Genomic DNA, 27031 nt, shown 5'->3' with positions numbered 1-27031 from the left:
TTAAACTTAAAAAGCTTTTCGAAACCCTGTCAAAATAACACGAAAAATTTAAGTTGGGCCTTTCCTTATTAAACAAGAATTTTGTTTCTGTTTTTAAAAGGTTTTTTAAAATATTTCATTTTTTAGAAAAAATCTAAAAGTTTAATTTCCATTTCCCCTGCCCCTGCAACCAAACTAAAACCCAATAAAAAATTTTTTTAATCCCCCTATCCTATAATTGGAAAAAAACGTCCCCATCAAGTGCCCCCAAAACACGTCTCTATCTTTTTTTTTTAATATATGCCCCCCAATAATACCACTTTCTTTAACCCCCTTTTTTAAACCCATATTAACAAAATTTTAAACTTTTTTTCGTCCATCTCCCACAACCCTGCCCAAGTATTCCTTTCCCTTCTGTCAACAAAAAAAAATTGACCTTTTTTTTTGGAAAATTCCCCCAAAATCCTTTTCCCCTTTTTGAGTTTTTGTTTAAGAAAAATTTTGGTCCTTTCCTCAAAACAACTATTACCCCCCCTTTTCAATTTGGTTTAAACAAATTTAGGCCCCCCACCACCCTTGGGAAGGATGTCCCTGGGGATTTTTTTTTAAAATTTTAAAATTTTAAAAAGGAGGGGGAAAATTTTGGCCCCCCCGCCCCTTATCGTTTTACAAAAAATATAATTTTTAAAATATAAAATTTTTAAAATATTTTATTATACCCAAAAAAAAAAATTAGAAAAACAAAAACCAATAAACTATTTTAAAATTTATAAAAATGTAAAAAATTTTAAAAAAAAATTTTATTTAATGAATAAAAAAATAAAAGAAAATTTAATTTCAACCCTTTTGGAGGAAAAAAAGCTTTATTCACAAAAGGCTACGTTCTCTTTTTTCCCTTGGTCAATAAGCTTCTGCCTTAAGCCTTTTTCCCCCTTATTTTTTTTTTTAAAAAAAATAAAAAAATATATATTAAAAAATATAAAATTTTTTATTTTTAAAAATTTAAATTGTTATAAGGGGGAGGGAAAAAAATTTAAAATAATAATTTATTATATTTTATATATTATATTATATAATCAGAGAAAACAAGGTAGGATGTAAGACTTTTGAGGCTAATGTATTTGTTAAAATGCTAATCTGAGGTATCCTTTATGCATCATGTGGCAACTAATTAAACTATGATTTACATTGTATTTTGCTTCGCATATGTCATGATTTGCCCATGATCTGTGAATGTCATCATGGTCATCACTTTTGTATTTTGTCCTTTCCTTCTAACAGGACTTGCAACATCCCACCCTCGACCACATGGTGGAAAGAGGAAGAGTCCAGAGTTGAGGACTCTCACTGAACCTTGTTCCCCTTACTGCTACTTACATCTGGTAAGAATGTTTCAGCTTCTTGCTTATTTTGTTTTTGAAATAGTAGCTAGAAATAACTCAGTAAATTAGGTGTGCTAAAACAGTTTTGATTAGAAGTAAATGGTTATTTTGTGTATGTCAAAGGGAACATAGATAGCAAACTTAGAATGGAATCATTGTGTACTAGTATAGCTTGATGATCATCACCATAATTGCAGTGTCAATTTTTCTTGCCCAAACAGCCTGATGCAAGAGAAAAGATGGTTATTGCAGCATCCTCCTGTTTGGCTGATAAACTAAGAGATGACAATGAATCATCCAATGATGCCAAACCTCGAAAGATCCGGAAACATGCCTCAGTAGATTCTGGAAATGAGGCAAGCTCAGAGGACAGTAATGACAGCATGAGGATGAGTGGCCGTAAGACTGATAAAAGTAGCTCAGGATGTGAGTTGTTGTTGGTCATATTTTGGTTTACAATATGCAGTATACATTGTAGGATAAGGAGTGATACATGTATAGAGTTGTAAAGTACATTGTGTGGGTTATTAAAGAAAATGTAGTATGAGCTGCAAGACACCCGCAGTATGCTGGATTTGACAAATTGTATGTTTTGGGAATTACAAAGCATTATACATGTGCAGTGCACATGTTAGAATACAATAGTATTATTAGTATACTGGGAAAATAATAGGTAGTAGTTGGTAGGCAACCACCGACCATGGAGGTATATTATCCGTATTATCTGCCTGGGTGTTGGGAAGGTTATTGATGGTGGCATTGTGAGCCAGCACTTAAGTGGTTGTAAAGCTGCACTCCTATGACCCAGGTAGATTTTTTTTTCATTTTCTGCCTCGCCTGCATTTGGACTGCAGGCATTCTGTCCACAAACATACAATCTCTCCATGTCACACATAACACTTGACAACACTTCTCACAGCTCATTCTTTGTAACTCTAGATATTCATCCACTGAGTGCTGTGTGCTAGACCTGCCTTTTGGCTAAATGGTAGGAACAATAGATAGAAGTATTTGGGAAGAGCATTAGTAGAAGTAATCAGTAGGAACATCAGGTTGGAGCCTCTGGAAACACTGCACAAAAGTTGCTTTCTGCTGCCGTCTTGTTAAGGCTAAGAAGCAGCACTCGAGTTCATCAGTTATGGAGACCGCTGTGGCCACCCCCTTGAGGGAGTTCCTGGGGGGAATGTGTGTCAGCATTTCTCTCCTCATAAAAAGAAATGATATTTTGAATGAGGAAGACTTTAGATTGTGGGATAGGTCCCATAAGATAGTTTCTAGGAAAGGGGAATATTATTAAAGTATGGTGAAAGCAAGAATAAAATGGAGAACTGATGTACTGATGATTCCATAAGAGAGCTTATCAAACATTTTCTATCCAGAGGGAGTCAACATAATAAAAAGGAATACAAAGGAATTCATACAACAACAGACTATAGGAACCTTTTGAGGCTTTGTGATCATGGAAGATATCAGAAAGTTTCAGGTAATTTTGGTTAAAGTTGGAAGATATATAGATAATTCAAATAATAACTTGCAAATTGTCAGTGTGACTAAGGAGATGCAAATAATGTAAGTTGTGAAATATTTATCAAGGTTCTTTTTAATTTTTTTTATAGTAATATTTCAACCACCCTGATTGGCATATCTTTCCATATCTTAATAATCCTGTTGAAGAAATATTACTTCACTTTACCTCATTCAAGATAAAACATTTGCCGAAAAGTTTGTATTCATTACTACTTTTGAAAAACAACAAATCAAGTCTTAAGTAACCTGACAGATCAAGATTATCAAAGCCTTTGATAATTTTGAATACTTGTATAAAATCACCTTATAATCTTCTCTTTTCTAAGGTAAATAGATTCAAGTCATTTTAGTTGTTCTTGTAGGATTTGTTTCTCAGCTCAGGAATCATCTTGACAGCTTGACTCTGCTCTTTCTCCATTCTGTCTGTGTCTTTGTTTTAGGTAGGGTGACCAAAATTTAACTCAATATTCAGGGTGATTTCGCTGGACTTAAATTCAAAGTCCATACTCATGAATCCAAGAATTTTGTTTGCTCTTTTCATTGCTTCTGTGCATAGCTCACTTGATTTTAGGTCACAAGAGATTATTATACCCAAGACTTTTCCTCATTTTCCTTTTGCAGTTGTACAGAATTCACACTGTAGCTTGACTTCATGTTTTTGCAACGGATTTGTTAAACTTTGCACTTACTGATATTAAATTTCATTTGCCACCGATTTGTTATATCTAACCGCTCTGATATTTAAGCATCAATCACAACTCTTATTTTTACAGCCAGTCAGTCAATTTCGTATCCACCAAAGCACAACCCCACCAATGCTGAATGACCTTATTTTTGTTAGTGACCTTTGATATGGAACTTTACTGAATTCCTTTTGAAAATCTTGATAGATGACATCATCTACTTTACTTTTGTTCATATATATTGATTAAATCATAAGAGAAATCAAACAGATTTGTCAGACATGAGAAATTTTGTTGTAAACCATGCTGACAATTGTTTGTTATGAAGTTTTGCATGAGTTTTCCAACTACAGATGTTAAGCTAATGCTGTTACATTGGCAGACTTTCATTAATCTGAAACTTTTCATGCAACAAGTGACTTCAGTAAAAGGACAGTCATGGGCTTTACTACCTCAGTTTTTTTCCTCTTTCATTGTTCCTAAGCCCAAACAAGGATTTGATTGCCTTCAGTACACAAAACTTAAGTTGTGCTGATATGCTCATTGTCTTGTAACACTGTTTCATTGATAGAAACTTGCAAGAACAGACACCAAGGCATAAGTTCTAATGTACTAGCTGGTATACCAGTGATATAGTAGGGAGACTGATTTACAGGATTTTTTCCTAGAGTTTGTCTTTGCTAAACCTCATGGGATTTTTCCCTAATGATAACTGATTGGGGCTTTGATTGTCATAAATACATAGAACCCTAACTGATAGTGGTGTAATGCATGACCTATGATTGAGTTCATTCTGTAGCCTAATGTCAGTAAGTTAGCAGTAGAAGAGGTAATAGCAGACCCTTTCAGCTTAGGTGTGAATGAATGTGGCCTTTTTTGCCTGTTTTCATGGTGCTACCTTGCTGAAGCAATGCTGCTTCCTGTGGGGCAGGGTGGCACTGGGAATGGATTGAAGGCTAGCAGTTATGAATATGTACATGTGTATATATGTGTATGTCTATGTACATGTATGTATATGTATGTATATGTATGTGTTGATATGTATATTTATGTACATGTGAATGTGTGGTCATGTATATATATATGTCCCTAGGAGTCCAAGGGGAAAATGGAACACGTTAAGTTCCCAAGTGCACTTTCATGTAATAATCACATCATCAGGGGAGACACGAGAGAAATATAAGTCAGTTGATACACATCAAAGAGATGAAGCTAGGACGCCATTTGATAAACATGCGATTGTCCAAATGGCGTCCTAGCTTTGTCTCTTCGATGTTTATCAACTGACTTATATTTCTCTCCTGTGTCTCCCCTGATGATGTGATTATTACACGAAAGTGCACTTGGGAACTTATCATTTTTCATTTTCCCCGTGGACTCATAGGAATATCTTGATCACACGCTAAATTGTGATCCTTTCCAACATGTATATATATGTATATATATTGGTTCTCAGTGAATGTAGGTTTGCGGCAGGGGTGTGTGATGTCTCCATGGTTGTTTAATTTGTTTATGGATGGGGTTGTTAGGGAGGTAAATGCAAGAGTCCTGGAAAGAGGGGCAAGTATGAAGTCTGTTGGGGATGAGAGAGCTTGGGAAGTGAGTCAGTTGTTGTTCGCTGATGATACAGCGCTGGTGGCTGATTCATGTGAGAAACTGCAGAAGCTGGTGACTGAGTTTGGTAAAGTGTGTGGAAGAAGAAAGTTAAGAGTAAATGTAAATAAGAGCAAGGTTATTAGGTACAGTAGGGGTGAGGGTCAAGTCAATTGGGAGGTGAGTTTGAATGGAGAAAAACTGGAGGAAGTGAAGTGTTTTAGATATCTGGGAGTGGATCTGTCAGCGGATGGAACCATGGAAGCGGAAGTGGATCATAGGGTGGGGGAGGGGGCGAAAATTTTGGGAGCCTTGAAAAATGTGTGGAAGTCGAGAACATTATCTCGGAAAGCAAAAATGGGTATGTTTGAAGGAATAGTGGTTCCAACAATGTTGTATGGATGCGAGGCGTGGGCTATGGATAGAGATGTGCGCAGGAGGATGGATGTGCTGGAAATGAGATGTTTGAGGACAATGTGTGGTGTGAGGTGGTTTGATCGAGTAAGTAACGTAAGGGTAAGAGAGATGTGTGGAAATAAAAAGAGCGTGGTTGAGAGAGCAGAAGAGGGTGTTTTGAAATGGTTTGGGCACATGGAGAGAATGAGTGAGGAAAGATTGACCAAGAGGATATATGTGTCGGAGGTGGAGGGAACGAGGAGAAGAGGGAGACCAAATTGGAGGTGGAAAGATGGAGTGAAAAAGATTTTGTGTGATCGGGGCCTGAACATGCAGGAGGGTGAAAGGAGGGCAAGGAATAGAGTGAATTGGAGCGATGTGGTATACAGGGGTTGACGTGCTGTCAGTGGATTGAATCAAGGCATGTGAAGCGTCTGGGGTAACCATGGAAAGCTGTGTAGGTATGTATATTTGCGTGTGTGGACGTATGTACATGTGTATGGGGGGGGGGGGGGTTGGGCCATTTCTTTCGTCTGTTTCCTTGCGCTACCTCGCAAACGCGGGAGACAGCGACAAAGTATATAAAAAAAAAAAAAATAATAATAATATATATATATATATATATATATATATATATATATATATATATATATATATATATTGGATTACGTGTTAATTGACAGGCGTGCGAAAGAGAGACTTTTGGATGTTAATGTGCTGAGAGGTGCAACTGGAGGGATGTCTGATCATTATCTTGTGGAGGCTAAGGTGAAGATTAGTATGGGTTTTCAGAAAAGAGGAGTGAATGTTGGGGTGAAGAAGGTGGTGAGAGTAAGTGAGCTTGGGAAGGAGACCTGTGTGGGGAAGTACCAGGAGAGACTGTGTACAGAATGGAAAAAGGTGAGAACAATGGAAGTAAGGGGAGTGGGGGAGGAATGGGATGTATTTAGGGAATCAGTGATGGATTGCGCAAAAGATGCTTGTGGCATGAGAAGAGTGGGAGGTGGGCTGTTTAGAAAGGGTAGTGAGTGGTGGGATGAAGAAGTAAGAGTATTAGTGAAAGAGAAGAGAGAGGCATTTGGACGATTTTTGCAGGGAAAAAATGCAATTGAGTGGGAGAAGTATAAAAGAAAGAGACAGGAGGTCAAGAGAAAGGTGCAAGAGGTGAAAAAAAGGGCAAATGAGAGTTGGGGTGAGAGAGTATCATTAAATTTTAGGGAGAATAAAAAGATGTTCTGGAAGGAGGTAAATAGGGTGCGTAAGACAAGGGAGCAAATGGGAACTTCAGTGAAGGGCGTAAATGGGGAGGTGATAACAAGTAGCGGTGATGTGAGAAGGAGATGGAATGAGTATTTTGAAGGTTTGTTGAATGTGTCTGATGACAGAGTGGCAGATATAGGGTGTTTTGGTCGAGGTGGTGTGCAAAGTGAGAGGGTTAGGGAAAATGATTTGGTAAACAGAGAAGAGGTAGTAAAAGCTTTGCGGAAGATGAAAGCCGGCAAGGCAGCAGGTTTGGATGGTATTGCAGTGGAATTTATTAAAAAAGGGGGTGACTGTATTGTTGACTGGTTGGTAAGGTTATTTAATGTATGTATGACTCATGGTGAGGTGCCTGAGGATTGGCGGAATGCGTGCATAGTGCCATTGTACAAAGGCAAAGGGGATAAGAGTGAGTGCTCAAATTACAGAGGTATAAGTTTGTTGAGTATTCCTGGTAAATTATATGGGAGGGTATTGATTGAGAGGGTGAAGGCATGTACAGAGCATCAGATTGGGGAAGAGCAGTGCGGTTTCAGAAGTGGTAGAGGATGTGTGGATCAGGTGTTTGCTTTGAAGAATGTATGTGAGAAATACTTAGAAAAGCAAATGGATTTGTATGTAGCATTTATGGATCTGGAGAAGGCATATGATAGAGTTGATAGAGATGCTCTGTGGAAGGTATTAAGAATATATGGTGTGGGAGGCAAGTTGTTAGAAGCAGTGAAAAGTTTTTATCGAGGATGTAAGGCATGTGTACGTGTAGGAAGAGAGGAAAGTGATTGGTTCTCAGTGAATGTAGGTTTGCGGCAGGGGTGTGTGATGTCTCCATGGTTGTTTAATTTGTTTATGGATGGGGTTGTTAGGGAGGTAAATGCTAGAGTTTTGGAAAGAGGGGCAAGTATGAAGTCTGTTGGGGATGAGAGAGCTTGGGAAGTGAGTCAGTTGTTGTTCGCTGATGATACAGCGCTGGTGGCCGATTCATGTGAGAAACTGCAGAAGCTGGTGACTGAGTTTGGAAAAGTGTGTGGAAGAAGAAAGTTAAGAGTAAATGTGAATAAGAGCAAGGTGAGTTTGGGAGGTGAGTTTGGAGGAAGTGAAGTGTTTTAGATATCTGGGAGTGGATCTGGCAGCGGATGGAACCATGGAAGCGGAAGTGGATCATAGGGTGGGGGAGGGGGCGAAAATCCTGGGGGCCTTGAAGAATGTGTGGAAGTTGAGAACATTATCTCGGAAAGCAAAAATGGGTATGTTTGAAGGAATAGTGGTTCCAACAATGTTGTATGGTTGCGAGGCGTGGGCTATGGATAGAGTTGTGCGCAGGAGGATGGATGTGCTGGAAATGAGATGTTTGAGGACAATGTGTGGTGTGAGGTGGTTTGATCGAGTGAGTAACGTAAGGGTAAGAGAGATGTGTGGAAATAAAAAGAGCGTGGTTGAGAGAGCAGAAGAGGGTGTTTTGAAGTGGTTTGGGCACATGGAGAGGATGAGTGAGGAAAGATTGACCAAGAGGATATATGTGTCGGAGGTGGAGGGAACAAGGAGAAGAGGGAGACCAAATTGGAGGTGGAAAGATGGAGTGAAAAAGATTTTGTGTGATCGGGGCCTGAACATGCAGGAGGGTGAAAGGAGGGCAAGGAATAGAGTGAATTGGAGCGATGTGGTATACCAGGGTTGACGTGCTGTCAGTGGATTGAAGCAGGGCATGTGAAGCGTCTGGGGTAAACCATGGAAAGCTGTGTAGGTATGTATATTTGCGTGTGTGGACGTATGTATATACATGTGTATGGGGGGGGGTTGGGCCATTTCTTTCGTCTGTTTCCTTGCGCTACCTCGCAAACATACATACATCCACACACGCAAATATACATACCTACACAGCTTTCCATGGTTTACCCCAGACGCTTCACATGCCTTGATTCAATCCACTGACAGCACGTCAACCCCGGTATACCACATTGCTCCAATTCACTCTATTCCTTGCCCTCCTTTCACCCTCCTGCATATTCAGGCCCCGATCACACAAAATCTTTTTCACTCCATCTTTCCACCTCCAATTTGGTCTCCCTCTTCTCCTCGTTCCCTCCACCTCCGACACATATATCCTCTTGGTCAATCTTTCCTCACTCATTCTCTCCATGTGCCCAAACCACTTCAAAACACCCTCTTCTGCTCTCTCAACCACGCTCTTTTTATTTCCACACATCTCTCTTACCCTTACGTTACTCACTCGATCAAACCACCTCACACCACACATTGTCCTCAAACATCTCATTTCCAGCACATCCATCCTCCTGCGCACAACTCTATCCATAGCCCACGCCTCGCAACCATACAACATTGTTGGAACCACTATTCCTTCAAACATACCCATTTTTGCTTTCCGAGATAATGTTCTCAACTTCCACACATTCTTCAAGGCCCCCAGAATTTTCGCCCCCTCCCCCACCCTATGATCCACTTCTGCTTCCATGGTTCCATCCGCTGCCAGATCCACTCCCAGATATCTAAAACACTTCACTTCCTCCAGTTTTTCTCCATTCAAACTCACCTCCCAATTGACTTGACCCTCAACCCTACTGTACCTAATAACCTTGCTCTTATTCACATTTACTCTTAACTTTCTTCTTCCACACACTTTACCAAACTCAGTCACCAGCTTCTGCATTCATATTAATACTTTTTTTTAGTTTCTCTTACTTCAGTGTAGTATTACATGTGTTAGAACATAGGTAATATAAATACTTGTTTTGCCTGAAGTTAAGGAATTTTGGATGAAAAAGTAGACATAAACTTTATTGGAGTTGACTCTTTAGCAGTGTGACATCATGTTCCTCTTTATAACATCTAGAGGATAACCAAGCTCCTAAGTCATCATACAGAAGGGTGAGACTTATGTTGCATGCCAACTCTGTCACAAAATAGATTGATCTAATTTTACATATTTAAGTCATGCAGTGCTTCAGCACTAGAGTCTTGGCTTTTCCATAGATAAGCTGAATTTCAGTTCCTAATGAGAAAACATCAATTGAGCAACTTGAGGCCCCCTTTATGCATTTTAGTAGATCTATGTGAGGTCTGAAAAATTAATTTCACTTGCTTACTCAAATGTTATGCCAGATTTTGTGTTTTTGTGCTTAAATCATTTATTCTTCTCAGTATTAATTGAACAAAATGTTGCTGTTGCAGGTGTTGATTTTGATTGCAAAGCATCTGTGTTATCAGTGAATAGCAATGGTAGCCTGGGTAGTGTGCATAACAAACGAGTGATAGGCACGGATGCAGATACTATACGCACAAACAACAAATATGTCTATACAAAACCAATCACCCCTGATACTGTAGCAGCCAAATTAATGGACTCAGGTGATCCCTGCAACCTTGGAACATGGCTTGGCTCAGAGGCTTCATTGTTTCGAGTGTTGCACAAGGTGTTTTTGAATAACTACTGTGCCATTTCTCAGGTCATCCTCACCAAGACTTGTCAGCAGGTGAGTTCAGTACTACAATCATTTCATGTTAAATATAAGTTTTTGCCCATGAATTACACATTCTCAAATACACAACACTTATACACACACACACACACACACACACACACACACACACACACACACATGCTCACATACACACTTTAGGTTGAAACAAGACAAACTTCTTTTTGCATGCTTTTTAGATGTATTTGGTTCTTAAAATTGTCCCAGATCTCACACTTAAGTGACATGGTACTGCGGTTTGAAAATAGCTATAGACGTAGCAAGGGAAATTTCCTCTGAATTTACCATTATGGATATGCAGCTGGAAGGCTTGGGAACATGATTGATAATTCCTGCTTGTAAGGATGCAGTTAAAAATTTTTTTAAGTCAGATGAGTTTGTGGATTAAAAAAAGATATTGATATTGCATAGTGTAGGGATTTGCTTGCCTTGTATGTGTGTGACCTCAAAACCTTTTTATTAACTTGCTCATCTTGGATGAATGTGACCTCAGAACTTAACGTGAATATTTTGAAGTAGATGAGAAACACACATGGGCGTCAAACTGTCATGCTTTGACTTGCAACGTTTTGGACTTTAACAAGTGACAAATAAAAAAACTGTGTTTTTCCTTTATATTTTTGATGTCAAAAACAAAATTTAATGAAAAAGTAAATTATATCTTCATAATCTTTGTATTTCTGTGCTTATAATTCATATTTTTATGATGTCTGCAAAATAGCAGTCAATTTATTTCTTACCAACCGGCAGAGTGCATTCTTTTTTTGTTGTTCACTGCTACCCCATTACTTACCACATCCTCAGTAAATAAGTCTGGAAGGAATGTTAGAGATATTCATGGGAATGCAAATGATTCAGGGGGTGACATAAATAACACTAGTGCACCTCCCTTTCCCTCTAGTGACCTTAGTCCATTGCAGCCCAGTCCAGTAGCACCTGGAGCACTTATTACTACACATCTCACTTGGTATGCCTAAAAATACTCTCGGAGAACCTCAAACACTTGGAAGCGATACAGCATGAATTAGAGAGTTCACAGTAATAGGGATAATACTTCACTGGCTCCAGTTGTATATAATTTTATTTGAAAATGTACATTTTAGTTATCATAATAACAACCTTAAGAGCTTTTTTTTTTTGCCTCCTCAGTGCATGGAAAAATTGTCTGCCTTATCAAAGGGTTAATCATTTTATTTAAAATCAGTCATAAATGTATCTTAGCTGATATATCTAAATATGATATTGTCATATGAACTCCCAAAAACATTTATTACACTATGTGGAATGACAGGGAGCATAAGATGACCTTCCTTTATGGTTTTCTTTAGGTAAGTGAGCCTTGTGGATAATATTCTGTACATGTCATTAGAGAGTAAAGAAACCATTGGTTTCTTCAGATGCAGGCACGAAAGTGTAGAACAAATGACACGTAGCTAGTACTCAGCTGTAAATCATGTGCCATATGTAGTTAAGATTGAGAGGGTGAAAGACCATTGCTGAATTGTTGCCAATTGAGGCATCATTGGCTCCTCATCACTTTCTTTGTTGCTCTCACTGAACTGCAATTTTTACATAAGCTCTTTGTGTGACTCTAGTAGTTGCTCTGCTGTTTTTTCCTTTAGATCCAGAAAGCATCATTCTCCAACATTTTGGGCATACTTACCAGTCCTGGAGGCTTCCTTATGGATGGTGGGGAAATCACAGAAGTCATTCACCATGTACTACTGGATGCTTTTCCAGCTAGAATTGATCACAGATGGCGTGACCTTATCACAGACTTCCTGAAAAATGTTGGTGTTGTGAATGTGTTAAGAGTGTTAAATGTTCAAGAAGCTGAGGGAGGGACATGGAGTTGGGCAGCTGGAACATTACTGTCACATTTGAATGTCTTAATTCTGGTGGGAAAGGCCAAGCTCTTCATCATGAGGTAGTGGTTGATCTGTTGAAGAAAATGGTTGAATGGAAATGGTCCTTGTATAGTGTAGGAGTTATCCTGCTTTATCCTCCAGTTTCAACAAGACTGGCTGTTTTTCCATTATAGTGCTTGGGGGCTTCTTTGCATGTTAGACTGATATAGGGTTGCACTTAAAAGTTTCCCTACACAATATCATGTAGGAGAAGGATAAAGTGATCTTCAGCTGCCTTAAAGGCTGGTGCTTTTCTCTTCTTTGCTTAATAGGATTTGGGTAGCATCTTTTCCCCATAACAACCTAGCATTCATTCCCTTTGAAGACCTGTTTTTTTTTCCCCTCTGTGAGCTTAGGATATTCGATTACAACTTCCCACCACCATAACATTATGCAGGTTGGAAAAATGTTTACAAACCAAACCCTGATTGCATTATTTTATTAGATTTTGTGTTGAGTAATTGAACAACAGTTTCCAGTTGTGTAAGTCAATTGATATAAGTTATACATACCACCATTTTCTTTATAGTTACAACATATACTCCATGCTTTGGCTAATATTTACCAGTCCATTAAGATTATCAATTCAGCAGTCTTTATGTAGCTATTATAGAGGTGAAACATTGATCTTACATTTTTAACATGCGAAATCAGTCTAAAATAATGATCTCTGCTGATGGCTTTTCTAAGTGGATCATGCTTTGCAAATCACTAAGGGTTGGCATCATGAACAGAATCTTTTGATTGCAAAACATTGCTTCCTAACTATTGAAACTGCAATTTAGAAGGGAACCTGTATTTCAGTATTCCTTCAAAGAAGTATTGAGTATTGTGTGAATGTTATTGATTTCATGACATTGTAATTTACAGTATAAGTGGAGGGTGTTTGCAGAAGGTTATCTCCCACAACACTCAGCACATGTGCAATGAAACAAAAATACTTCAAGTATCATCTTCAGTATGTTTGGCACCCAGTTCTTCCACTAAAACTACACCATAACCAGCCACCAGCCTTCCTGTTGAAATAAAAACTTACCTTTGCTCCACACTATAGCAGTCTACTCGCAGACCTTGTTTACCCAACAAACAAAAGATTGATTAAGCACATAAGCACAGTAGTAACTTGACAGGTTCTCAATAACTGCCTTCCTAACCCAATCTTAAATTCTATCCTTCCAGACGTACATGTCTCTGAAACTACACTCTCCATTCATGTATGTGTAATATTTTCTTGTTTTATATTATATATATTATTATACCTGATTGCTGTTTCCTGCATCAGTGAGGTAGTGCCAGAAAATGACAAAGAAAGACCCATCCACTCATATACACACATATATACATACATACATACATGCATATATACATACATATACATATCATCATATACACATACACAGACATTTACATGTATACACATGTACATATTCATATTTGCTTGCCTTTGTCCATTACAGGAAACAGCATCACCACCCCCTGCATCAGCAAGGTAGTGCTAGGAAAACAGACAAAAACAGGCCACATTTATTCCCTTTCGGTCTCAAGCTGTCATGTGTAATGCAGCTCCCTATCCACATCCAGGCCCCACAGATCTTTTCATGGTTTTCTTATTTATGTTTTGAAATTTCAGACACAATAAGCAGTGATCAAGTACTTTCTTGTTATAAGATGTATTAATATGATGCATGACTGAGTTCTGTCTTGGCTTCAGGTGTACTACTTTGCACAAAAGGAAGCCACAGACTTACCTGCTGATGCCAGTGTTAAGGACAACACTCCTCCGCGCAAGAAGAAGAAGAAGCATCGCCTCTGGTCAATGCACTGTAGAAAGATTCAGGTGTGTAACCCTTGTCACAGTGATGCTGAAATCTTGAGGTCAGTGAAGATGAATGTTTATGGAAAGTACTGAATAGAAATGAATATTTTTATAATTTCAAATGTTTGGTGATTATGAAATGAAATTTATGACTAAAATAGATTTAAATGTTTAGTTCTAGTTTTATTTTCAAGGCATGCTCAAGCACAGTAGATTTGCTACTACCAAAAATTGCAATTTAGATTAGTGTGATGTTCTTTAAATGTCAACATATGTTGTATGGTTGCGAGGCGTGGGCTATGGATAGAGTTGTGCGCAGGAGGATGGATGTGCTGGAAATGAGATGTTTGAGGACAATGTGTGGTGTGAGGTGGTTTGATCGAGTAAGTAACGTAAGGGTAAGAGAGATGTGTGGAAATAAAAAGAGCGTGGTTGAGAGAGCAGAAGAGGGTGTTTTGAAATGGTTTGGGCACATGGAGAGAATGAGTGAGGAAAGATTGACCAAGAGGATATATGTGTCGGAGGTGGAGGGAACGAGGAGAAGAGGGAGACCAAATTGGAGGTGGAAAGATGGAGTGAAAAGGATTTTGTGTGATCGGGGCCTGAACATGCAGGAGGGTGAAAGGAGGGCAAGGAATAGAGTGAATTGGAGCAATGTGGTATACAGGGGTTGACGTGCTGTCAGTGGATTGAATCAAGGCATGTGAAGCGTCCGGGGTAAACCAAGGAAAGCTGTGTAGGTATGTATATTTGCGTGTGTGGACGTGTGTATGTACATGTGTATGGGGTGGGTTGGGCCATTTCTTTCGTCTGTTTCCTTGTGCTACCTCGCAAACGCGGGAGACAGCGACAAAGTATAAAAAAAAAAAAAAAAAAAAAAAAAATGTTTATAATGATTGTTTTCTTATGAAGTCTGTCATAGTTTTATGTATCCCACTTGCAGCTGAAGAAAGACTCATCCAGCAACCATGTTTATAACTATTCTCCGTGTGACCATCCCAATCAACCCTGTGACCAGAATTGTGCTTGTGTAATGACCCAAAACTTTTGTGAAAAATTTTGTAACTGCAGTCCTGATTGTAAGTAAACAGTCTCTAACACTGAAGTAACCAACAATAAGTTTTCTTTTTTATAGTAGCACTGGTGAGCATGAAGATAGAGAATTTAAAAAGTAAAATTATTGATATGAAATTATTTTATTAGAAAGATGCGAAGATAAAGTAAGACATTTTCAGGATAAAGAATTTCCACCTTGAGAATGATTATAGACTTGGAACTGCACATGATTTATATAGACCCATAGTCAAGTTGTACTGAACTGTTTATTGTTAAAGATATATTAAAACCAATTTTTGTATAGGTAATGATTCTTCAAACCATGGTATGGGGAGTTAAGAAGTTACTTGAAGTTAAAGAGTTCTAGAGTTAAGTCAGGTATGGATCCTAGATAGTGTATATTGGGTTTAGACTTGGGAGACTAACTCATAACTTCAAATGATGAAATATATATAAAAAAATTATACTTTTTTTTCATACATATTTGCCATTTCCCGCATTAGCGAGGCAGCGTTAAGGACAGAGGACTGAGCCTTAGAGGGGAACATCCTCACTTGGCCTCTTTGTTCCTTCTTTTGGAAAATTAAAAAATGAGGCGGGAGGATTCCCAGCCCCCCGCTCCCTCCCCTTTTAGTCGCCTTTATGACATGCAGGACACGTGGGAAGTATTCTTTCTCCCCTATCCCCAGGGATATGTATTACAAGTCATTTAAATAGCATATACAGTTACTTGATATGTATGAGGTTAAGTTTGAATATTGCTCTTAACATTAGTTTCAGAGAGGTTTTCCCTTTAACAGTTGTCCTACTTTGAATAATTCTCATACTTCCTTGATCAGGGGAGGCATGTTTTATAAGGGGCTACATAAAGAGTGCATTTTGAAGTTTTAGAAACTACTCAGCCATTTTGGAGTTACACAAGGCTTAGATCATCATACTGTACTGACATATAGAATTGAATATGTATGAATGACCAAAGTGGATTCATGCTTATCCCTGTATCAAGAATCTGGACATCACTGTTTCTATATAGTTCAGTAGGTGTTCAGATAGCATGTCATGAACTGACAGGCATATACCTGAGTATGGTCTGTACTCGTAGACATGCATTTACAAGTTCATCATTTACATTACGAATATGAGATGAAGTAAAGGTAAACCATGAAATCTCTTCATTAGAACAGTGTTTTGGACCTGTATTTTTTGTATATGTTCTTTTTTTTTTTCTTTTTCCTTTCATGCTATTCGCCATTTCCCGCATCAGCGAGGTAGCGTTAAGAACAAAGGACTGGGCCTTTGAGGGAATATCCTCACCTGGCCCCCTTCTCAGTTCCTTCTTTTGGAAAATTAAAAAAAAAAATGGGAGGATTTCCAGCCACCCGCTCCCTCCCCTTTTAGTCGCCTTCTACGACACGCAGGGAATACGTGGGAAGTATTCTTTCTCCTCTATCCCCAGGGATATATATGTTCTTATATTGGGATATTATTTTTGAAATTTATCTAGGCATCTGCAATAAATTTTGGCAGAAAGTTTGACTTTCACAAGGTAAGTAAAATTGTTGCAAATGAAGCCTTTAGAGTCATGTATTATTCATACCGTGGGGCTGTACTAGTATATAGATAATGAGTAACAAGGTAGCAAATCTAAGAGAAGCGGATGTTCTTCCAGTGCTGCTAGTTTGCAAGGTTTGTGACTTCAGTTCTGTAAAAGTAATTCTTATAAGAGGTGCATGTGTGCATTTTATGCACCCATTGTAATCGGGATTAGTCAAAGATAATAAGCTGATAGATGGAGTACCCATTGTAGATGGGAATAGAGTCAAAGATAGATGGATATTTTCATAATCATTGGCCAGGCACAATAAAGTGTTAAATGTGTATTGAGTGTAATAAATAAAGTTTTAAGATAATGAATGATGACTATTCTAGGACAAGTTTTCAGATGAGCAGGTCCATCTAGTCTAACTCTTCCCTTATTTTTGGAACTAGACAGTATATACAATACCACTTGTATGAGTATAAAAAAAATTTCAGTTTAAAGTAGTGCCTACCACTACTTTAGCATTGACAACTAGCTACGATTGTGGTAATTAAGGGATTAAGCTATTTTTGCTCCTTTGCAACATTGATACATTAGCAGAATTGTACCTAAGAATATAGTAGCATTTTACATGTTTTTATCTATCATTATTCTTGTATTATTATTTTGCTTCTTGTACCAAATATGTCTTAAAATCAGTATTACTTACTGTGATCTGTGTTGTAGGTATTGTAAATTTTTGTGGTATAGTTTTCACGATTAATGTAAAATTGGTGTTTGCAGGTCAAAACCGTTTTCCTGGGTGTCGGTGTAAAGCTTCTTGTAACACCAAGCAGTGTCCATGCTTCCTTGCTGTGCGAGAGTGTGATCCTGATCTTTGCGTTACGTGTGGTGCCCATGAATTTTCCATAAATAAGATTACCTGCAAAAATGTTTCTGTTCAGCGGGGATTACGTAAGTTGCATCTCATGAAAGTCTTTCTTTTTTTTCTTCTTTTTTTTGTAATGTGTAAGAAAAAAATTTCATCCATTTATAATGTGATGATAGTCATAAAATGATAACCTTTATTTATCATTTTCAAACATTTTTATCCCTATTACCTCTGAAGAATCAAGAATAAAAAAAAATCGTGTGAAACATCTGCTAAAGAATTACAAATTAGGTTCAGCAGTCATACAAATGAGGTTACTGTTATGTAGTTGGACTGCAGGATTAATGTGATGAAACAGTGTTTTGCTTTGGAAATAAAAGTACACTCATTCCTTGCTTTATGCAGGAGTTTGTTTTGTGAAAACCTTGCCCAAAGAGAAATTGCATATAGCAAACCAGTAAACCCAAGACCCAGGCCTACTCCAGCTGCCAACTCCACCAAAGTTTTGGTGTGCTTTCTATCACACACCTGTATAGTAGTGAATTTTGACTTCATAAAAAGAGAGACTGGTAGAAGTAAGTTCCTCGCAGAATAGCAAAATCGCATACAGTGATCCCTCGTAAAATGAGGGATAGGTGTATATAGAAAAGAAAAGAAGTGTTGCCAAGGTAAACAACAGTGATGGGAAGAAGCTTTTTAAGTCATATGAAAAGAAGTGACATATGCTTATTTCATTTACTAACACTCAATTCACAGCACATCTTACTGACACTTGATTCACACCACATCACACTGATTTTTATATTGAACACAGCACTAGGATTCAGTGCACTTAAAGAAATTTGATGAATGGTATCATGAAATACAAATCAAGGACCTACTTTTCTTTTTATATATAGATATGCATAGCATTATTATCATGCTTATACAGGATGAAGAGTAATACTGAGCCATTGTCGTAAGATTCAACACAGCAGAAAGGGGTACCTGTCATAAGCCTTGTCAGCACTTCTTTTCAAGGGTGTAAATGGTGTGGGTGCTACCTATTAGCTGCCCAAGTGGTTACATTTTTCCAGTAATTATTTAGTTTTATTATCAAAATTTTCAAAAGTTAGTTGCAGTTTTTCCTGTTATTCTGCATGCTTGAACTTGGAGAAAAACATTGGATAGGTAAGGAGTAAGGGGAGAAGAGAAAGAACAAGAAAATAAGGTGTTGGAGGATTAATAGAGGGAACTTTGCTGTCAGGAGTGGAAGAAGGGTGTAAAGGAAAGTCCAAGACACTGAGGATTTAAGTGTGTCTAAGGTATAAATATGTAAATTCTAGAATTTTTAGATGGACTGCAAGATTGGGAAGACAGTTTGATTTTTTCCGTTAAGACTGGTGCTTGATGAAGCTGTCTGTCTGGGATATGAAATTTGGGTTAAAGATTTTTATGATACTTTGGGTTTGAATGAGTCGAAAGCTTCATGGGCTTATTCTCCTAGTATGGACTACTGCTTACTAAAAATTTTTTCCTCCACTTTTTTATAAACCAGAGGGGAATCAAAAGCCTTCCATTCTTTACCAGATATTACCTCTTTTTAACATTTAGTATTTTGGACAGCTCTCATGAGCTGTCTGCATGTATCTTTGCTACCAAAGGTTGAAACTTGTGTGTTATGCATCTGACTGCCATTTCCCTTGATTTCTGATTAGAAACAGGCCACACAAGGGTTAAACATAGTGAAATTGCCTTATCGCTTTGAACAGCAAAGCTGTGTTATTTTCTTCCTTCTTTCCCCCTTCCTGTAACTTTTAACCCCTCTCTTGAGGCAGGTCAGCAAGTACTGGAGGTGTTCTGATTACTTTTTTCATGCTTTTTCCTGTCCCCAGTTTTTTGTTCACCTGAGATGGCTCTTATTGGGGCATCTTTTGTGTAGGCTAACATAAAAAAACCTGGAGGCATGTACACAACATTCTTCATGTAAACACATATTAATATATTTTTTCTTGCTATATCTACAGTTGTCCACAGTATTATATAATTGTGTATCAACCACTAGTATTTATAGTTTATTCATTTTAAAATTCAGTGAGAGTTTGTCTGATAATGCTTTTTGTTTGGGCAGATAAACACCTTCTAATGGCCCCATCAGATGTGGCTGGATGGGGTATATACCTCAAAGACTCTGCACAAAAAAATGAATTTATCTCTGAATACTGTGGTGAAATAATCTCCCAAGATGAGGCTGATCGTCGTGGCAAAGTTTATGACAAATATATGTGCTCTTTCCTGTTTAACCTTAATAATGGTGAGTTAACAGTTTCTTTTTGCAGTATAGAGATTGCAGGATTAATCATAAGTAATGGACATTAGAAGTAACATAAAGAGAAAGTTTCCATAATACTTTGTAGATTTGTAGTGAAAATATAAGGCAGTGTAATATTGGGCTATAGATTAGTAGCATAGAGATAGGGATAACACAGAAGGTTTAATAATGTGATGGAGATAAGTTAGAGGGATTGTATTATAGTGTCGAATGCTTATTTGTGGTAGATGAAGCAGAAATTTCCTCATTGGTGCAGACATAGAAAGGATGTAGATAATATGCAAACTAGGGTGATGTAGTTACCTGTCATGTGATATTGATTGGGTTGTGGTACTTGTATGAAGTATCTTGTACTGATAGGGTGATTCATTCATGAAAGATTTGTCAAGTCACTGATGGTCAGATTTTGCTCTTTCTGCAGTTTTAAAGTGTGTGAGTCTTGTGTTGGTCATTAACTTTTAATTCTATTTTAGTATTTTATGTAAGATTAACCACAGAAAGTCAGCTGTTTGTCTTTTGATCTTACGGGACAAAAATGATACTTAGTGTGGATCTTTTCTGTAATAATGTTTTGACAGAATAATAGAGAACAGTTTGGTGTGATGTGAACCTTTCTGATGCTTACACTGAAGCAAACTTAGTCTTGGTTATGATTGGTTATGGTAGGTCAGGCCACTTCAATTTTCTCTCAGTTTAGGGTAATTTCATGACCTGGATTACTATTGTTTGCTTTATAATTTTGACTGAAATATTATTCACTTTACAATTTCCTGTAACAGCATGAAAAATATAACTCTTCCATACCCCAGGACCCCTTTCAGAAAGACACCTTTTCCAGAGACTCATCCAGCTCCATTGAACGAAGGAAAAGAAAAAAATTTCAATACTTTCTTTTTTTGTTTGAAATAATAGGTATTGATTGGCTTCTGATTCATTGATTTAAAAAAATTTTATTGCCACAGGTATTGTATTAAGCTTTTAATGTGCAAAATATAAAAAATTTGATGTTAACCTTTTTATGTTGGGTGGTTAGATGAAGGTTATTGGTTAAGACTGATATGTATATTTCCAGTAATAGGATGAATTGTTTCAGACTTTGTTGTGGATGCAACACGTAAGGGAAATAAGATTCGATTTGCTAATCACTCGATAAACCCCAATTGCTATGCCAAAGTCATGATGGTTAATGGTGACCATCGCATTGGTATCTTTGCAAAGAGGCATATCCAGTCTGGAGAAGAGCTGTTCTTTGATTATAGGTATGTTGTTTGTTTTATACTGAAGAATAACTTAGTTGAAATTATATTTCAGGATGATAAATACTAGCTGAAACATCAGAGAAATAAAGAGACGTAGAAAGTTATGTTAAAGCTAGAGATGAGTCATAAAAATTTATGGATGTACAATAGGAAGTGGCATATTGGTACTCAGAGATGTTGAAATGAGGGTAGGAAATTAAATTGATTTTATTTTTACCCCAAGAAATATTGGCATTCCAGGAATATGGACCAATAATATATATATATCATGTATAACGTTCACCCTCGTAAACTGAGTGTCAATACTCTTATGCACCACAATCTGCAGTTTCCTGTATTATATTGTTAACTCTGAACATCCCATGATCGAACTGTTCATATTTATATTTCGTATACTTGCTGATTTATTTAGGCACAGTCTTGTAGACATTCTTAACAATGTTTCATAACTTGACAATTTATGGGTCTTTGACCAAGCAAAATCTCATCCTACTCTCTCCTGTATTGTACACCATTAGAAATATGTTTTAGATAATTTTTAAAACAGTTTATCACATGAAATATACTTAGAGAAACAGAAGGATCTGTATGTGGCATTTATGGATCTGGAGAAAACGTATGATAGTTTGATAGAGATGCTTTGTGGATGGTGTTATGAGTATATGGTATGAGAGGAAAGCTTTTACAAATAGCGAGAAGTTTTTTTAAAGGAGAACAGCATATGTGCGAGTAGGTAAAGAGGAGGATGGGAGGTTCCAGGTGAAGATGATCCTGTGGATGGAGTGTGTGATGTCACCAGTGCTGTTTAAATTGTTCTTGGATGGGATGGTGAGGGAGATATAGCTAGGGTTTTGTGTTATCAGTAGAGAGTCAGGTTAGTTAGGATGTGAATTTAAATTTGGAACTTAGAGGAATTAGGATGTTTTAGATACCTAAGGAATGTGTGGAATAAGAGGTCACTGTCTGGAAGGGTGAAAATGGTGTATAGATGATGGGCATTGGCTATAGATGAAAATGTACAGAGGATGGATGTGTTGGAAATTAAATAAATTTGAGAACAGTATGTGGAGGTTTGATTTTGGAAATAATGATGGGGTAAGAGAAAGGTGTGGTAAGGACGTTTTGTCATGGTTTGGATGTATGAAAAGAATGAGTATGGAGAGGTCGACAGAGAGGATATATGTCAGAAGGGGAGGGAACAAGATGAAAGGATAGAGTAAAAGCGATTTTGAGTATGTGGGGCATAAACATGCAGGAGGGTGAGAGGTGTACAAAGGACTATGTGCTGCCAATGGACTGAACCAGGACATATAAAGTAGCCTGGGGAAACCATGGAAAGGTTTGTAGGACATGGGGATAGGGGGCTGTGGTTTGGCACATTACACACCATAGCAAGAGAATGGATGTGAGTGAATGAGGCCTTCTCTTCATCTGTTTCTGGCAAATTGAAACTACTCTTTCTTGCAAATATGGAAGTTTGTACTAATTTACTTTTCCTTTCACCTTTCATAATTTTTTCAGGGTTTTGATATGCATATTTGTAACACATATATTACCTTCTCCACAGTTTGCTTTCATGATGTACCCCCTAAATATTCATGCATTTGTAGCATATGTATTATCCACCTTGTAAGCCCCATGTCTCTCATGTTTCAAATTTATCTAAACTTCATTTTCATTCATTTTATTGCCCATTGCCAGAAGCAGAGAACAAAATGTATGCATGCATTTGTGTACTTAAACGTGATTTTCTTAAGAAAAAGAAAACTGTTGTTGCCAGGAGTGTACTGTGAGGACTCACTGGTGATAGCTCGAGTATGTGGTTACTTCAACATCCTTGGTGTATTAACATGTATTTTTTCTTTTATGTGCTCACCTATCCCATCTTAACAAGGTAGCATCAGGAACTGTACCTTCAAGGAAAATTCCTCACTTGGCTCCTTCTTCTGTTCCTACTTTTAGAAAGTGATATTACAAAAGGGGAGGATTTCCAGTCCCCCAATCTCCTGCCCCATAAAGTGTCTTTCTACAACACTCAGGAAATATGTGGGTAGGATTCTTTCTTCCCAATTCTTAGGGTTGTTTAATATGTAGTGATGACAACTTTCTGATGCCCTATATAATTTAGTGTATTCCAGACTGCAGGTAAGTTTGATGTCAAACTTTTATGACTGGTGTCACATCATCACTATAGCTTTAAGGTTAAAATTCATGTGCAGGAGCAAATATCCCTTTTTTTTTTGCTACAAGTCACTGAATGTAGCTCTTATTTTGTTTACCCTTAAAAAATATAAACATTCATGTGCAGCAAAGGAAGGATAAAAGTAATTTGGAAGTAGAGGATCTTCGTTTTCACTTGTGGATGGCAGTTAACAGCTCACTTGTGGATGGCAGTTAACAGCCAATTCCTAGCTTCTTATATCCATATTTTTAAGGTATTGTATAAATCCTGTAAATGATCTCGGGATCATTCCATCAGATGGGTGCATTATTACAAGAAACCAGGACAGTTTGTCATGTTTATGTATAGGATATTGGTTTCTGTAATGGTTTTAGAATTTAAAATGTATGATTGATAGGTATTCAGCTGTGTAATATTAGACTTTCAGTACTCATTGTACAATGCTGAATCCTATATTTGTTTTAAAACAGTTTTTCTTGCATAGAGCATTCCATAAGGTAAACAGATTTATTCCCTTTCTGCACATTTCTTTCCTTTTCAGATCTGTCTTATAATACGAAGATTTTTCATCTGCAAGCTGTAGATTGGTTATGACAAAATGATTCTCTTACATTTTCTTTGGGAATTTGAGATTTAAAGATTTATTTTCTTTCATGTTCACCATTTCCCTCATTAGTAAGGTTGTGCAAGGAACAGACAAAACATGGCCTCATTTGCTCTCATCCATTCAGTAGCTGTTATGTATAATGCCTCAAAACAGACCTTCATATCCACACAGCCAAGCCCCACAAACCTTTCCATGGTTTTTCTTGACCACTTCATATGCCCTGGTTTAGCCCACTGACTGTGTATAACTCATGTATACCATGGTGTTCCAGTTCGTTCTGTCTCAAGCATGTCTTAAAAGGTATTTTGAATGATTCATTTCCTTCCTTACTGTGTGAGGGTGGATTACTCCTGGTGGTTGATGTAAGCCATATTTGCTAGAGAGGAGAACCAACATATTACTGTCCTTACTTTTTATGACTTGCTGGTCACTCCTGTTTTGAGCCCTGTTTGCCTTTTTTTTTTTCTTATCTAAATGGCTGGAATAGGTCAGCTGTATCCCCATTTGGTTAGAATAGACACCTTGGCCTCTTTTTGGGAAGTAATCATATACACTTAGGCTCAATTAAAAAGTACTTTTCCTTTTTCTGAAAGTGGAAATGCCTGAAGTTTAAAAGATGTAAATATTTTTAACTAATGTTAAAGAAGAGTTTGAAATTTCTTCTCACAGAAGTATATTAATTATTGTTTTCTAAATCAAAGTTAATTGAAAAGTTTTAGGGGCAAGATAATGATTGACATGTTCTAGTGATGTTGTTAAGTCACACAACATATTAAAAGTCAAAGAGGAATACAATCTTTTTAGCATTCAGAACAGTTTATTACATTGGAACTACAGAGTTCTTGTTAGGCAGACTTCATGTAGGACTTTTAACAAATACATGTGGAATTTTTTTACCTACAGAAGGACTACCATTGTTACATATGAGTATGTACTAAAATATGAATATGAAAGTCTAACATCCTAGTCTAAAACTTGAATATGAAAGTCTATCATCCTAGTCCTTAGTACATCATCTACAAGGGTTTTACTCTTCTAAAACAATACTTTCATTCCAAGATCCATGAAGTGTTTCCATTGTCAGTCTTTTAGACATTTTAAAGGAAACTGTACAAGAACCTATATGCATAAAATATGGGAAGTGAAGACAAGTGAGCTCATCTTTCTTTGGATTCACCAAAATGTATGAATTCCAATGGTGATCATGTTGCTGCTTTAAAAGTTTTGAACTAAATTAATTATTCAGAAAGCAGATATGAAGCTAAAAGTTGAACTCAAGAATGATAGGAAAAACTTTTCATTGCAGAAGCAGGTAGAAAAGACCATTTTAGAAAGGAAGAAACTCATATATTGTTGATAGAATACCTACTCAGACTCAAAAAATTACAAATATAAGAAAACACAATCGGTAGCAAATTTACTAAAAATCCTTGACTTGTCATCTTACAGCAGCTTAATAAGAAAAATTTCTCTGATTGAAATTAAAGAGTAAACCAATCTTTAAATCACCAAATTTTGTTGTAAATGGTACATACCCTAGACTTATAAGATTTTGAATTCATATAGAACAAAAATTACACAAGTATTAGATTAACGATATCCATTCCTCTGCTGCTGCTGCTCTTTACTGTCTGTGATGACAAAATATGGATAAAGAGTTAGATATTGTTGAAGCTCTTTTCAGAGATAGTATTTTCTTTACTTATGATCTGTTTTGCTTTAGCAAAGTAAGTGTCAGAAACAAATGGACAGCTGCCTCACTTGCATCCCTCTGCTTTTGAGCTGTCATGAATGTGCTGAAATTAGTGATCTTCGCTTGGTTCTGTTTTCCAATGGTACTTTAAGTTAGTATTGATGTAGAGGAGGAGGATTTCCAAACTCTTGCTCTCACCCACTTTGGACACCATCTTCAAAACACAGGAGATATATATGGATAGTATTCTTTCCAATCCCTAAAGAAAAGTTCCTGTACACTAGTGTCACAGTTTTAACATGGTTTCAAAATTATTTTTGTGAATTGCACCTATCTAAATTATCCCCCGTTAGTTGAAGAACTGCAGATAAACCTCTCAGATTCACATGGCCAGCCATGCAGGTGCATTCATATCTGGTGGCTGTGACTGCTCGTTTCTTTTACTTGCCACCAGAGGAGTCTGTTGGCACCTTCAACAGTGTTGCTTTCCAGGGGAAGGGCTCTTTAGCTCTTCCATCTACCACCCATTTCCTGCTTTATTTTTGTGAGTATCTAAATAATTGGTAGGTCATGCATTAGGTAAGTACCTGCTAAAAAAAATTATATAGAAAAATATTGAGAAATATGGTTTACTGTTTCAGTTACTAAGTATAACAAGAAATGTTTTGAACTGAAGGTGATTGCAAGTCTTTGGGTACCAGGTAATACTTCTATCTCTCATGCCTATTTTCTCCCATATATTTGTGAATATGTAGATGATTATTAATTCATTCATTATAAAAGAATTTATGGAAGAGATTTTTTTCTTGCTTGCTGTTTCTTGCATTAGTTAGATAGCACAGGAACATACAAAGAAAGGCCCCATTTGCTCACATCCATTCTCCAGCTGGCACTTGTATTGCACTGAGACAACTGCCCTCAACCCACAACCAGGCCCCATAGACCTTTCCATGATTTCCTACAGCTGCTTCATATACCCTGGTCAGTCCATTGACAACACATCACCCCCTGTATACCACATTTGTCCATTTGACTCTATCCCTTGCACTCCTTTCACCCTCCTGCATGTTTGAGCCCCAAGCACTCAAGATCTTTTTCACTTTATCCTTCCATCTCTAATTTGGTCTCATTCTTCTTGTCTCCACTTCTAACACATATATTCTCTTTGTCAACCTCTCTTCACTCATTCTTTAAATATGTCCAAACCATTTCAACACACCTTCTTCAACTATCTCAACCACAAGTTTCATATTACTATGCCTCTATCCAACCTTATGTCACTTGATCAAATGACCTCACGCCAAATTTTGTCCTCAGAAATTTCATTTCCAACACATCTGTTCTCCTTAGCATAGTCTCATCCGTAGCCGATGCCTTGCATCCATACAACATTTTTGGGACCACTATACCTTCAAACATGCCCATTTTCACCATCCTGGATTGATACCTCTCTTTCCACAAATTCCTCAATGCGC

At 37.3% G+C, this 27031-nt stretch overlaps 1 protein-coding gene across 3 annotated transcripts in view; it reads left to right on the top strand.

The window, feature by feature from the left end:
• The window catches only part of E(z) (histone-lysine N-methyltransferase E(z)), a 104573-nt gene that overhangs the window by 66721 nt on the left and 10821 nt on the right, over positions 1–27031 (top strand). For all 3 annotated transcript variants that reach the window (XM_071659262.1, XM_071659270.1, XM_071659277.1), the window contains 8 exons: positions 1261–1361; positions 1583–1787; positions 10007–10308; positions 13933–14058; positions 14981–15116; positions 17417–17587; positions 19615–19797; positions 20909–21074. In XM_071659262.1, the coding sequence (XP_071515363.1) occupies positions 1261–1361; positions 1583–1787; positions 10007–10308; positions 13933–14058; positions 14981–15116; positions 17417–17587; positions 19615–19797; positions 20909–21074 (1390 nt within the window). The remainder of the gene's footprint in view (positions 1–1260; positions 1362–1582; positions 1788–10006; positions 10309–13932; positions 14059–14980; positions 15117–17416; positions 17588–19614; positions 19798–20908; positions 21075–27031) is intronic.

Source organism: Panulirus ornatus, chromosome 5 (genome assembly GCF_036320965.1).
Source record: "Panulirus ornatus isolate Po-2019 chromosome 5, ASM3632096v1, whole genome shotgun sequence".
NCBI lineage: Eukaryota > Metazoa > Arthropoda > Malacostraca > Decapoda > Palinuridae > Panulirus > Panulirus ornatus.
The sequence above is the reverse complement of the archived record's forward strand: the minus strand, read 5'-3'. Positions and strand labels throughout refer to the sequence as shown.